Genomic DNA, 12,786 nt, shown 5'->3' with positions numbered 1-12,786 from the left:
TGTTCCACAGGACAAGTGTTGCCCTTGCAATGATATACTCTTAATACATTTAACAAGTCTTTAGTCTTCAAATGCCACAAGATAGACATAGGGAGACATTCATAGTCTACAGATGGTTGGCTCAAAGATCAAAAATTTTGTTTAAAAAAAAATTTATGGAATAGCACCATAGAAAGTCTTTCAGAAACAAATCCTTTTTTCCAACATTCCTTTTTTTTTATAAATGAATCCCAAGAAGAGAGAAAAAAAAAAGAAGAAGAAGAAAAAGAGAGAGAGAGAGACCTTTCAATGACTACACAGCCTACTTCCACTTCATTTCATTTTTTTTTTTTTAAATACAACATTAACTATTACAACATCAGCAATAACAACCACAACAGATCAACAACAACAGAAAAGACAATAGCAGCACTGGTGACTTGAGAATGGACTATCCAGGCAGTCACTTCGAAGAATTCTGTTCACACCTCTTGGGAGTTCTCTCTTGAAGTTCCCAAGACATCACAACGCTTCTTAAATTTGGTGTGAAAAGGCAGCACTTTCACTGAAAGAACTTGAGTTTACCAATTAACTGGGCATTTTCCAGCACTTAAATAAATGATGCCTAGAGTTTAACTGCAGTAATAGACACTATTGGCATTTCCAACTTGTCAAAACGTCAGTAAAATGAAGTGGTCTCAAGGTCATTTGTGTCTCATAGAGGTGAATCTGGCCTGCAAGTGAAAATAATGAAGCTGAAATATTCCAGTTTCCAAACTTCCGGACAAGCCCACATTTAAAGGACAAACCGCCCTTCAGACTCCCATTTCACAACATCCCATATGGATCTGTATCCAAGATACAAAGCCAAAGCGTTCATTCTAAAATACAAGAAGAGAGTTTCTCAGTTTATGACCTGCAAGATCATTTTATTTCTCCCAAATCTTGAAAAATTGTCAAAAAGAAACACTCTGCAAGGTCACAGATCCCGAATCAAACTGTCTATTGCAAGACATCTATGTCAACTGTGAACAAAAGCTTCTGGATTCTTCCTTGAAGTTACATGATGTCCTCTCATCAACTTTATTTATATTTATACCATCAAGCATGGAAATCCAGTATCTTGGCAATGCTGATCAGAGTTGGCTTGAAACTTCTCTTTTAGTACAGAGATAATCCTGGTCTTACAGTTTTCTTCTGGTCAAACTCATTATATAAAACATTTGTGCTAGTATCTTCATTTAAAAAAAAAAATACGTCTTCTCTCCATTATGCACATTCCTTTATATTTTGATGGAGGTTTTGGTGTTATTTTTTGGTATGCATAGTATCTGGATATCTAATGCTTTTGTATCTTATATGAAATCCTTTCTTGTTGATTGTGTCATCAGTATGAAAATGAATTAAAACTGCATCCCCAATTGAATAGATCTCTTCTGGTGGCTGAAGACAAAAACAAACAAACAGGCAAATAAACAACAGAATGGGTCACTTTTTTTCTTCAGTGTAATTCATGTTTCTTTGGGATTTTTTTTTTTTTTGTATATGATTTTATCCTCCCAGCAACCTTGAAAAGTGGGTATGAGTGACTTCTTCATTTTACAGATGAGCAAACTTGAGTTTCAGAGAAGCAAATGACATGCTCAAGATCATAGGCATTGATGTAGCTGGGCTAGGAACATAAATCTGTTTCCAAGTTCTGGAACTTGTGGGTTTTTTCCCCCAAAATTTTAAACCAAGTTCCTCTGATTTACAAGTAAATAAAGTAAGGTTCAAAGACGGTAAAGAGATTGAATTTGTTTCAGAAGGGGCTCTGAGGCAGAGCCACTTCCAGAATCCAAATTATCCATTCCTTCTTATTTTAATAATCTAAATACCAAAAAGCTTTTTTCTTTCATTTCAGCTGATATTTGGAGAGGAATTCAATATCATTCAAGTTCAGTATTATGTAAGCAATAGACACTGGTAGACAAAAAAAAAAAAAAAAAAATGGGACTAGTGTCTTCAGAACAAAGTATGTATTCAGAAGACCCCTTGATATTTATGTAGGGAGTTCTGGGGAGAAAAGCATGAAGGAAATCTCAAGCTTTCCTTTTGCTTTTTCTCACGGCGACACTCTCTGACCTGTGTCTGGCATTGTGTCCCATGCACAAGTGACACACTGCAATGGAGCAGCGTTGTGGTAGTGTTGGCTCAGCCCACACACCAGTGGTGGCACGAGCCACTCAGCAAGTGTCTTTGTTGAAAGGGGAATGCCAATTTGAATTGTGTGCATAATTCCTTTTCCTTTATGCTTTAATTTAGAAAGCTTACCAAATTGTCAAAGGTATGTGTTTAAATGTATTGCCTTTAGAGTCTTAAATGTTTAAACATTTATTGCACAAAAAGAACGTGAATAAAAAAGAATGTGGACATGAACAAGCAATTATACCTACTAAATTCATCTCTCTTGTGTGATATTATTGAGAAAATTCACTAGAGATGGAGAAGAGTTAAGGGAGAATAGGCGAAAATAATACGGGTTAACCTTTTTTTTTTTGTAAAAACATTGCCGATTTGCATATGGTACACGTAGCAATCATGAATCAGTGGGCATTTTCTAGCACGGTTATGGGATCCTGTCAGTATTGTATTTACCCCTGATCCACAGAATCGACCAAGCCCCACCGCTGTTGAATCCAGACCATCAAAGAGCTCAACATAGTCATAGCCACAGTCGGCTTCTTCCTCCACTTCAAAAATCTGGAAGGATAACTCCAGTCGAAAGCCCCGTTCTGACACTAACAGCCATTCACAGTCGACTTGTCCTGGGTAGTTGTTATCACCAAACTGCGCATGCGAATACAGGTCTCTGGGTTTGGGGTCTGCTTTCAGTCGGCCACCACACTCTGCCCAGGGAAGAAACATGAAATAAATTCAGTGAGTTTTAACAAGTCCGGTTTCAACTTCAATGTAGTGTAACCGTTCTCTAACTTCTCAATGCATTTTCATCATCAGAGAGGTTTCCCATAATCGTAGAGTCTGAGGGTGCACCGGGGTACCACCAGACCCTGGGCCTGGATTGCTGGGTTCGAATATCACCTCCAACACCTACGAGCTCAGTTCTTTAGATGAGAGATGTCGCTTATCTGATCCATAGGGCTAAACGCAGATGATAAGAATAGTCCCAACCTCAGTGGGTTTTGAGAACGTAATGAATACTTGAAAATCACTTAAAACAGTGCCTAGCATATAGTAACTCTCAATATATACTTCCATTGTTAAACGTGAATCAATGTGATACTGATAACTAATTCTCCTAGAAATAAAAAGGTCAGTATCTTAATTCAGGCTTAACCTTACTCAATTAAGAACCCAGAATCCAAAGGAATAAGAAATAACTTAAAAATTGGCAAAATATATAAAACTCCTATGTGTGTATGCATGATACAGAACTCTACATAGACTACATAGAACAATTTTATTTAGGTAGAAATATTTATCTAACTTGGTTGGGAAAAACATACATACATCTTTAATTGTAATAACTTTTGTAGTTCCAGAACTTATTAAGTATATTTTGTGTTTGTAATAAATAAAACATTTTAACTGTTCTTTTCACAGCTTCTTTTCCGGAGAGATATTCATAAACATATGGTTTATCAATTATTACTTTTGTCACTAGAGGTAAATATACCAGATAACTAGATGAAGATGCATAAAAATGTACAGCTAGTATAATTTAGAAATAAAAGTTTTCAAAAAAACTTTCTCAGAAACTTTGTAATCGAGCCCCCAAACTTCCTAATGACTAGAGATTAAAAAACAAACAAACAAACAAACAAAACCAAACACCTAGAGATTAAATACAGATTCCTTCCAACCAATACACATGCAAATTTATGGCAGGGGGTCGGGGAGAAGAAGATAAAAAAGGGCTATAAAAATGTTTGGAGAAATCAGAGTTTCTTTCTATCTCTGGTTGTCAACTGCTGAGAGGTTTCTGGGACGCAGTGATTTCAGGGCTAAAAATCAGAAAAGTCCCAGGAAAACTGGGATAAGTTGGGAGGGGACAAAACCAAAAATCTAATGTGGAAAGATGTGGACAAGCCAGAACACTAGATAGAAAACACTTCTGTAACATGGTCATCTGTGACCAAACAGTCCCGGTGACGCCATATGAGGATGGATTACACAACTAAAAACACTTAGTTGGATTTTTCAGATTTGTCTATGGTGTACCCACACTGATGATTTTAAATAACAAAATATTTCTGAATCCTCAGGATGGAACCCCATTCAGATGTATCTAAATACACGTAGGCTCAACCAAACCTATGGGCACTGTCACAAAGACATCAAGATTCTTGTGTGCAATAAATAGAGGAAAAAACTTCCAACCAGGGTTTCAGTCATGAGAAAGACTTTCCCCCTAGGCTGTGTTCCATGAAGAATGCAAGCATCCCTCCACGTTCCAGGTGGCAGGTGGAGCATCTCGCACAATCTATTGCTACAAGGGCCACTATTGCAAATGTAAACGTGTTAGAATCCCCTGAAAGCTCAGTTCATCTCTTGAATATCAGCTCTTGAAGCCCAATGACTGGAAGCCAAACATTCTACCCTTCCTACCCATGATGTTCTCTAATTCAAAAATTTATCATCTTTCCTCTGTGACAGATCTACACAAACTACCTGGGTCCCAATCTGAGCTCTGCCCTTCATCAGCTGTGGGACTTTGTCTCACACTTCATTTTGAAGACAAGGATCATACCTAGTACTCACGTCATAGGGCCTAGATGAAGAATGAATGGGTTAATACATGTAAAATGTTTGAAGGACACCTGACACATAGGAAAGGCCATATTAGTGCAAGCCACCATTACTGTCATTATTGTCCAGTGAGAACATCTAAATGCCATCACCTGTGATGTTAGGGATCCACTCAGGTATGAAATGAAATGCCAGAAAAAAGGAAAAACAATTTAAAACACTATTAATCTGCTATCATAAAGAAAACTTGTATCTTTGAAGGCCAGTAAAATATTTTGTGAAAAATATTTCCAAATTTAATACATAAGTGTAAAAACCAGTGTAATCTCACTTAGATAATTTTTTTTAAATTCTACCTAGTCTCAAAAAAAGGGAAAAAAAGAAAAAAAAATCTACCTATTCTTTGATATAATTGCCTGATTTGTTTTTGTTCCAACTAAAAAAGAAAAAAAAATGCTGCCAGCACTTGGATGACTTTGATTCCACAGCCAGGAAGAGCTGAAGGAGCCCACTGAGAGGTAGAGACAAGGCACCCATTTCGGTGTGTCTGCTTTGCAGAGGGAAAGGAGTAGGAGAAAAGATCCGGATCCAGAAGACACAATTCTCTGCCAGCCTCAACTTGGAACAAAAATCAAGGAGGAAATGAAGTAGTTGAACAAAATGGAAAAGGAGATTTCATGAAACCTTTGTGAATGTGAAAATGACAGTGAGGAGTTATTATTTGATTTTATTGAAAACATTTAGAGAATGGCAATATTCAAAATAAATAAATTACATTTAAGGATGACTTAAAATGTTTCATTACGTTTGCCTGTTTCCATTTCTCTGTTTCAGTGCACAACTGCATTCCTATGGATCACTGATCAAACTAATAAATCTGGAATTAATGTTCCAACCATGAAAACGAGAGAGAGAGAGAGAGAGAATTTAGTCCACAGCATAAAATTTTTAAGAACAGAGATTTAAATATTATATGCACAAGATGTGTGATTTTAATATGCCTTGAGAGAAATTCCATAAGCAGAAAATTACAGGCAGCATGAGGGAAATTTGAGACTCCTTATGGCAATTCTTCAAAATATGGTCAATATATCATTTAATATGGTCCCTTTAAAGGAGGTTTTTAACTAAATACATTTCCTCCAAATATTCCTATTCATTTACCAAGTTGGAACAATATAAAAGTACTGTAGCATGTCAGCAGTATTGTTTTTAAATCAATTGTTTGAAAATACTTTGGAAACTGCCAGAACATCTTCTACAGAATTCTGGAAAATGAAAATGAAGCTGAATAAGAAAGGTGACAAGGGAAAAAAAGCCTGGGGGGTGGTTTTCATTTTAATTTGGAAAGACATGATTGTTTATTTCCCCATAAAGTATTAAATTCCCAAAGAGGTTCTGTAATTTGACCTATACATGCTTTGAGTGGGCATTCTAATTTAATTGAGTTAGATCAAAATAATTTCCTTTCTAAGAAGTTTAATAATGCATTATTTGACTTCTAAATGTCATTGACAAATAGTATGATGCTGTAAACTACAGGAAAGAAGTCCTACCAGACAGACCATGTTTTATTTTATTTTATTATTTTTAAATATTTCAAGTTTTTATTTAAATTCTAGTTAGTTAAGATATAATGTAATATTAGATTCAGGAGTAGAATTCATTGATTCATCACTTATGCTCGACACAAAAACTGCTCTCCTTAATCCCCATCACCCATCTAACCATTTTCCCTCACCCACCTCCCTTCCAGCAACCCTCAATTTGTTGTCTACAGCTAAGATTCTCTCTTATGGTCTGTCTTTTCCTCTTGTTTTTCTTTAGACGGGTTATGTTTTAAAATATTATTTTCTCTCCACTGTTTCCTCTTTTTCTATATTATAGCCATATCGTCTGAGAGAATACAAGGGATATATTTTTTACTTATTTGTTTCTTCAGTAAGTTTCTTTTAAGGGTGATGTAATACTATTCATTACCTGATTAAAATATATTTGGGCTTAGAATTTAGACCTACCATCAGAGGGAAAAAAGGACTCTTTCCAATAAAGTCCATTTCTTATGGGTTTTTTCACAGCATTACTTGTGAAATATATAGCCATAAAACCATATTAGAGTAATATTTCTAGTCACCTGGTTTCAAAATTCATGGTATTAGAAATTTTTCTCATGGATAAAATTCAAATCTTAGAGAAATTTACAAATTTACTCAAGCAAATTAAAAAGTGTATGTCAGGGCCCATCAATAATGTTTCATGTATTCTATAAAAGGCAGTAAATAGTGAATAAATGTTCTATACCTGTAGCAAAAATGAACTGATGTCGTACTGGACTTGACTGTCTTGTCAGTAGAAACTGACTGAAAAACCACAAGTACTGAAACTTCTGAAAATCAGAGGTGCAACTAAGACTGTAAGCTTCAATGGGAAAGAATTCCTTCTATTTCCCTGTAAATTTCCACAAATGCCTAGCTTTTTGCCATATGTTAGGAATAACTTCCAATGTCTATCTAAAACAGGTACCAAATAAATATTTGATAAAAGACTATGGAATCAATGAACTTGTTAAACAGCAAGCTTTGAGAAGAGATAAATGGTAGGCAGTTACGTAAGAGGGTTTCAGCATGTACGGCTACTAGAAAGTGACAGTATAACAGACCCAGAAAAGATAGCTGGGTAAGTGAGAGCAAAAAATTATGGGTGAAGAGGAAAAAACCACAAACAGATTAATACCAAAAATGTTGACAACAACAAATTAGTAGGAGTTAAGAAGCCAGGATTCCAATACCAACTGTTATTTTTTGTTCTACTTTGGTTGTCATTTAAGTCTTAGTTTGGAAACCTCATAAGTACGATGACAGGGCTGGATTAAAAAATATCTGAGGCACGTTTTGCCTAACAAAAAAGGAACAGGTGGCTCACATGGGTATTTGAGTCAATGTGAACTGAACAGGGAAATAAAATGAGCCTCGTCAGTCACATACGTGGAACAGAGGGTTTTATAAAACTTAGGGAAGGAAGCATTCAATCTATTACTATTGCTTTAGTAACAGTGACCAGTTTTATACTGATTTGCTTCCTAATCTGAAATTTTTACATTAAAAGAAAATATACTATGGTGGAAAGTACGTGAGCTTTGGAGACAGTCAGAGTCAGGATAAAGTCCAGGCTTTGACATGGTTTTAGAAATCCCTGTAAATTAACTAATCCTCCAGATTTTCAATTTCTTTATCTGAAAAATGAGGATGATAATATATCATATAGTCTTTTGAGGACTCAATATATGTAAAGTGTATGTTAAGTATATGTGTGTGCCTAAAATGCCAAGTGCATGCGATATACACCATCAGATCTCAATGTATGATCTCTGTTAGAACTTAATTGGATCCTACCAATGGATTCTTAACGGTAATATAAGCAATGCAAATAGGACAATGAGCAGAGGCCATACAAATTAAGAAGTCATGGAGATTTGTAGCTATAATGAACCTTAAACAGTATTTTACAGATGTGGAAACCGAGATCCAAAGAAATTTCTTTTCCAAAGTTCCAAGCTAGGTAATGGCATAATTGGACCAAAAACCCAAACAAATGTACCCACATACTGGAACATAATATAGATCTTAATCCTTCTACCCACAAAGGTAAAAGAGATTCTATAAAAGTAAGTTTTTACTAAACCAAGAAGGAGACATTCATTGGTACGTAATTTAAAAATATATAGTCAGCTATTTCAAGAATTCTGACAGCATATTTTCAATTGACAGCATATTACTGGAACTTGTGATAGCCTGCATTCCTGGAACTTACTGCATTCCTGTAACTTTTGATAGACAGGATATTTATATATTTATATTATATATATTAATATATGTATATATATATACATATATATGTATATATGCCATAAACTCTATGCTATCAGGATAGTATTGATGAAGTAATGGGATTACAATCACTCCATCCCTTCAATGCACAACAATTTATCAGGAAAATATTTAAGGAGTAAATGTCAAATGTATGGAAAAACCTTTCGTTAGTATGAAATTTCTGTAGTCCATGAAAGATTCTTCTCAAACTGAAATATTTGTATTAATCATAAGAAATAATTAATTCACATTATTAATGAGTTCAACCATTACTAGTATGAATCAGATAAATATTCTGACAATATTCAGTTTCTCACATATAGACTTCAATATAAATCTAATATTCATAATAAAATGTACTAAAGTGGAAAATAACATTGGTCAATGGAATAATTAAAATTCTGATTTCTCAAACAAAAATAAACAGAAAAAATAAAAGCAATAGTCAGAGCCCACAAAAAATGCTGCACTTAAATTGTTTTATGGACAAATTTGTACACTTTTATACTGTGTATTGTCTTACGAGTTCTACCAGGCAATGTCTCAATAGCTTATTCATCAAGACTGCCACTAGGTGGCACTATAAGATAAATGACTTTATGAAACTGCGCGCAACATTTTTTAAAAAATTAATGTTAAACAAAGGACATTTCCTAGACATTTATGAAATATAGTATTAAGCTGGCTCAAACTTATAAAAAAATTCTATGTTTTTGCTTTAAATTTTCCATTTTTTTTCTGAATTATATTTTATTTCTTGAAAACTTCTATTACAAAGTCAAATTAGGGATTAGGATTCAGAAAAAGATTGTATTGCACACCAAATAAAAGGAAAAACAAATGAGACTCTATAAAATGAAGAGATGAATTCCAAATCAGATTTACAAAAATATGTATTAAAGCAAAAGCTGGCCAACCAGGTAGGATGTTAGAGAAAACTCAACTCTTGAATACTAAGACAGAGATTTCTAGCTGTTAAATAGAGCATATAAATCAAACTGCACAAATTTGGGGGCGCCTGGGTGGCTCAGTGTGTTAAAGCCCCTGCCTTCAGCTCAGGTCACAATCCCAGGGTCCTAGGATCGAGCCCCACATCGGGCTCTCTGCTCAGCAGGGAGCTTGCTTCCCTTCCTCTCTTTCTGCCTGCCTCTCTGCCTACTTGTGATCTCTGTCTGTCAAATAAATAAATAAAATCTGAAAAAAAAGAAAAAAAAACTGCACAAGTTAATATGGAATCCATTATACAAATATTTAGAGATAGTTCGCCTTGATCATCAGCTCAAACTATTGCATTTCTTTCTGAACGTTCAACAACTACAAAGATATTTAAGTAGAATGCTACATAGCTCTCAAATATTTCACACACAGTGCTTCACTGAGGTTTCTTCTGCTGTGCTCAGAAATCCATTAATGTTCTTGTTGAACATTAATGTTCTAGTGAAATGTTCTAGTTCTCAGAAATTCATTAATGTTCCTGTTGAACATTAATGTTCTAGTGAATGCCATTGCATTCACTAGAAGAGTTAGGAAAGAGAAACATGGCCCTAATTTGCTGACCTGTAGAATGTGTGGCTTGAAAGCCTTTCCTTTGAACAGATGCATCAGAAACAAACCGAACAAACATATTACTTCCGGTAGCCACAAGGGGCTCTGGTATCTTGTTACCACAGAGTCTTCCAAGAATTGGTGATTTTTCTGTTTCTCCATCGAATACTTCCAAGTGATCATAAGCACATTCTTGATGCTGCTCAATCTCAAATTCACTAAAGGCCTATGTAAAAAAGAAAGGGAAAGGAAAGGGAAACAAAACAAATAACATAACACTCAGAATTTTTTTTTTTCCTTTAGAGCAGAAATGCACATCAATAAAACATGCTCAGGACATAGAAATAAATTAATCCATATAGAACATTATTGAAAGGGCTGTAAAATCAGTAGAATGTAAAGTCTCTGGAAAAAGATAATGTAGAAAACAGCACAATAACTCCATGTGAAATTCTACTATTCAACTATTACAACTAAATCACAATCAAAACTATCACAGAACTATCACAATCAACTCCAGAACTTAGACAAATTATAATAGTGGTGATATTTTATTCTTAATATAATTATAAGTTTATAATTATTGCATCAGAAAATTTTAAACACATGCATTTTAAAAATTGATTTCTTCTGGTTTTGATTATCATAAACTATTGCATATCATCCTACCTTGGGGCACTTAAACTAAGGAGAAAACTTCAAAAAATGATTGTTATATTTTCACAAAAATTAAGTACAGTAAATCTTAATACAATAACTAAAACCAAGAAAATTTTCACTATATACTTCTTTATTTAGATCCTACAATCTATATTATTAGTAAATACTAATACGGGAGTAAAGATGGCAGAGGAATAGCAGGCTGAGATGACATCAGGTAGCAGAAGTTCAGCTAGATAGTTATCAAATCATCCCGAATACCTACAAATCCAACAGGAGATGGAAGAGCAGAGCAGCAATTCTAGAAATGGAAAATCGACCACTTCCTGAAATTTTATCTTAATATCTTTCTTAAAAAAAAAATCTTTTTGAACCTTTATTATTATAGTCATACTTTATCCTTCATGATATCTAACTTTATCTTTTGTATACACATAGGGTTTTTTCTTCTAAAAAATTTTGGGATACAATTTCTTCTAATAGATCAAAATATACCCTAAGTCTAGCACAGGGTTTGTTCTAGTCTACAGCCTGAGCAAATTCTCTCCACTTTCTTTTTCTTTCTTTTCCCAACCAATTTATGTTATCAACTCCTTTTTTAGAATTTTTTTTTTAAATTTTCATCTTTACAGTCATATTCCATCCCTTCATTTTGTTTACCCATATTTGTGTGTGTGTGTGTGTGTGTGTGTGTGTGTGTGTGTGTTTCTTTATTTAAAATTTTGGGAGATAGTGTCTTCTAAGAGACCAAAATACTTCCAAAATCAAGTGGGTGGCTCTGTTTCATTCACCAGTATAATAAATGTATTTTCTATTTTCTTCTTCTTTTTTTTAATTTATTTTTTAACTTCTTTTTACCCCGTTTCTTCTTCCTTCAATTTGCGGTCTCTTCTGATTTGGTTAACTCACATTTTTCTGGGGTCTTTTCCACCCTTTTAGTATTTTATTCTCTCATCCATATATTCTTATCTGGATAAAATGACAAGGTGGAAAAACTCAACACACAAAAAAAAAAAAAGAACAAGAGGGAGTACTGAAGGCTAAGGACCTAATCAATATGGACATTGGTGATATGTCAGATCTAGAGTTCAGAATGACAATTCTCAAGGTGCTACCGGGGCTCAAAAAAGACATGGAAGATATTAGAGAAACCCTCTCGGGTGATATAAAAGCCCTTTCTGGAGAAATAAAAGAACTAAAATCTAACCAAGCTGAAAGCAAACAGCTATTAATGAGGTGCAATCAAAAATGGATGTTCTTACTGCTAGGATAAAAGAGGCAGAAGAGAGAATTAGTGATATTGAAGACCAAATGACAGAGAATAAAGAAGCTGAGCAAAAGAGAGACAAACAACTACTGGACCACAAGGGGAGAATTCGAGAGATAAGTGATACCATAAGACGAAACAATATTAGAATAACTGGGTTTCTAGAAGAAGAAGGGGGTGGTATATTGCAGAAGGTATATTGCAGTGAATTATAGTAAAGAATTTCCCTAATATGGCAAAGGGAGCAAGCATCAAAATCCAGGAGGCACAGAGAACTCCACTCAAAATCAGTAAGAATAGATCCACACGCCGTCATCTAATAGTAAAACTTACAAGTCTTAGCGACAAAGAGAAAATCCTGAAAGCGGCCCAGGACAAGAAGTCTGTAACATAAAATGGTAAAAATATTAGATTGGCAGCAGACTTATCCACAGATACCTGGCAGGCCAGAAAGAGCTGGCATGATATATTCAGAGCACTAAAGGAGAAAAACATGCAGTCAAGAATACTATATCCAGCTAGGCTATCATTGAAAATTAAAGGAGAGATAAAAAGCTTCCAGAACAAACAAAAGCTTAAAGAGTTTGTAAACACCAAGCCAGCTCCACAGGAAATATTGAAAGGGGTCTTCTAAGCAAAGATAGAACATAAAAGTAGTAGACCAGAAAGGAACAGAGACAAGATACAGTAACAGTCACCTTATAGGCAATACAATGG

General features: G+C 34.7%; 1 protein-coding gene across 1 annotated transcript in view; it reads right to left on the bottom strand.

The window, feature by feature from the left end:
• Nucleotides 1-285: 285 nt before the first annotated feature.
• Nucleotides 286-12,786, bottom strand: part of TLL1 (tolloid like 1) — a 170,299-nt gene continuing 157,798 nt past the window's right edge. The window contains exons 22-24 of the mRNA XM_032855437.1: nucleotides 10,155-10,368; nucleotides 2,617-2,867; nucleotides 286-1,422 (exon numbers count right to left, since the gene is read on the bottom strand). Coding sequence (XP_032711328.1) covers nucleotides 1,288-1,422; nucleotides 2,617-2,867; nucleotides 10,155-10,368 — 600 coding nt within the window. The 3' untranslated portion in view covers nucleotides 286-1,287. The remainder of the gene's footprint in view (nucleotides 1,423-2,616; nucleotides 2,868-10,154; nucleotides 10,369-12,786) is intronic.

The sequence above is a fragment of the Lontra canadensis genome, unplaced genomic scaffold (assembly GCF_010015895.1).
Source record: "Lontra canadensis isolate GAN:19392208 unplaced genomic scaffold, GSC_riverotter_1.0 scaffold10, whole genome shotgun sequence".
Classification (NCBI taxonomy): Eukaryota; Metazoa; Chordata; class Mammalia; order Carnivora; family Mustelidae; genus Lontra; species Lontra canadensis.
This window is presented reverse-complemented; position numbering and strand designations above follow the sequence as displayed.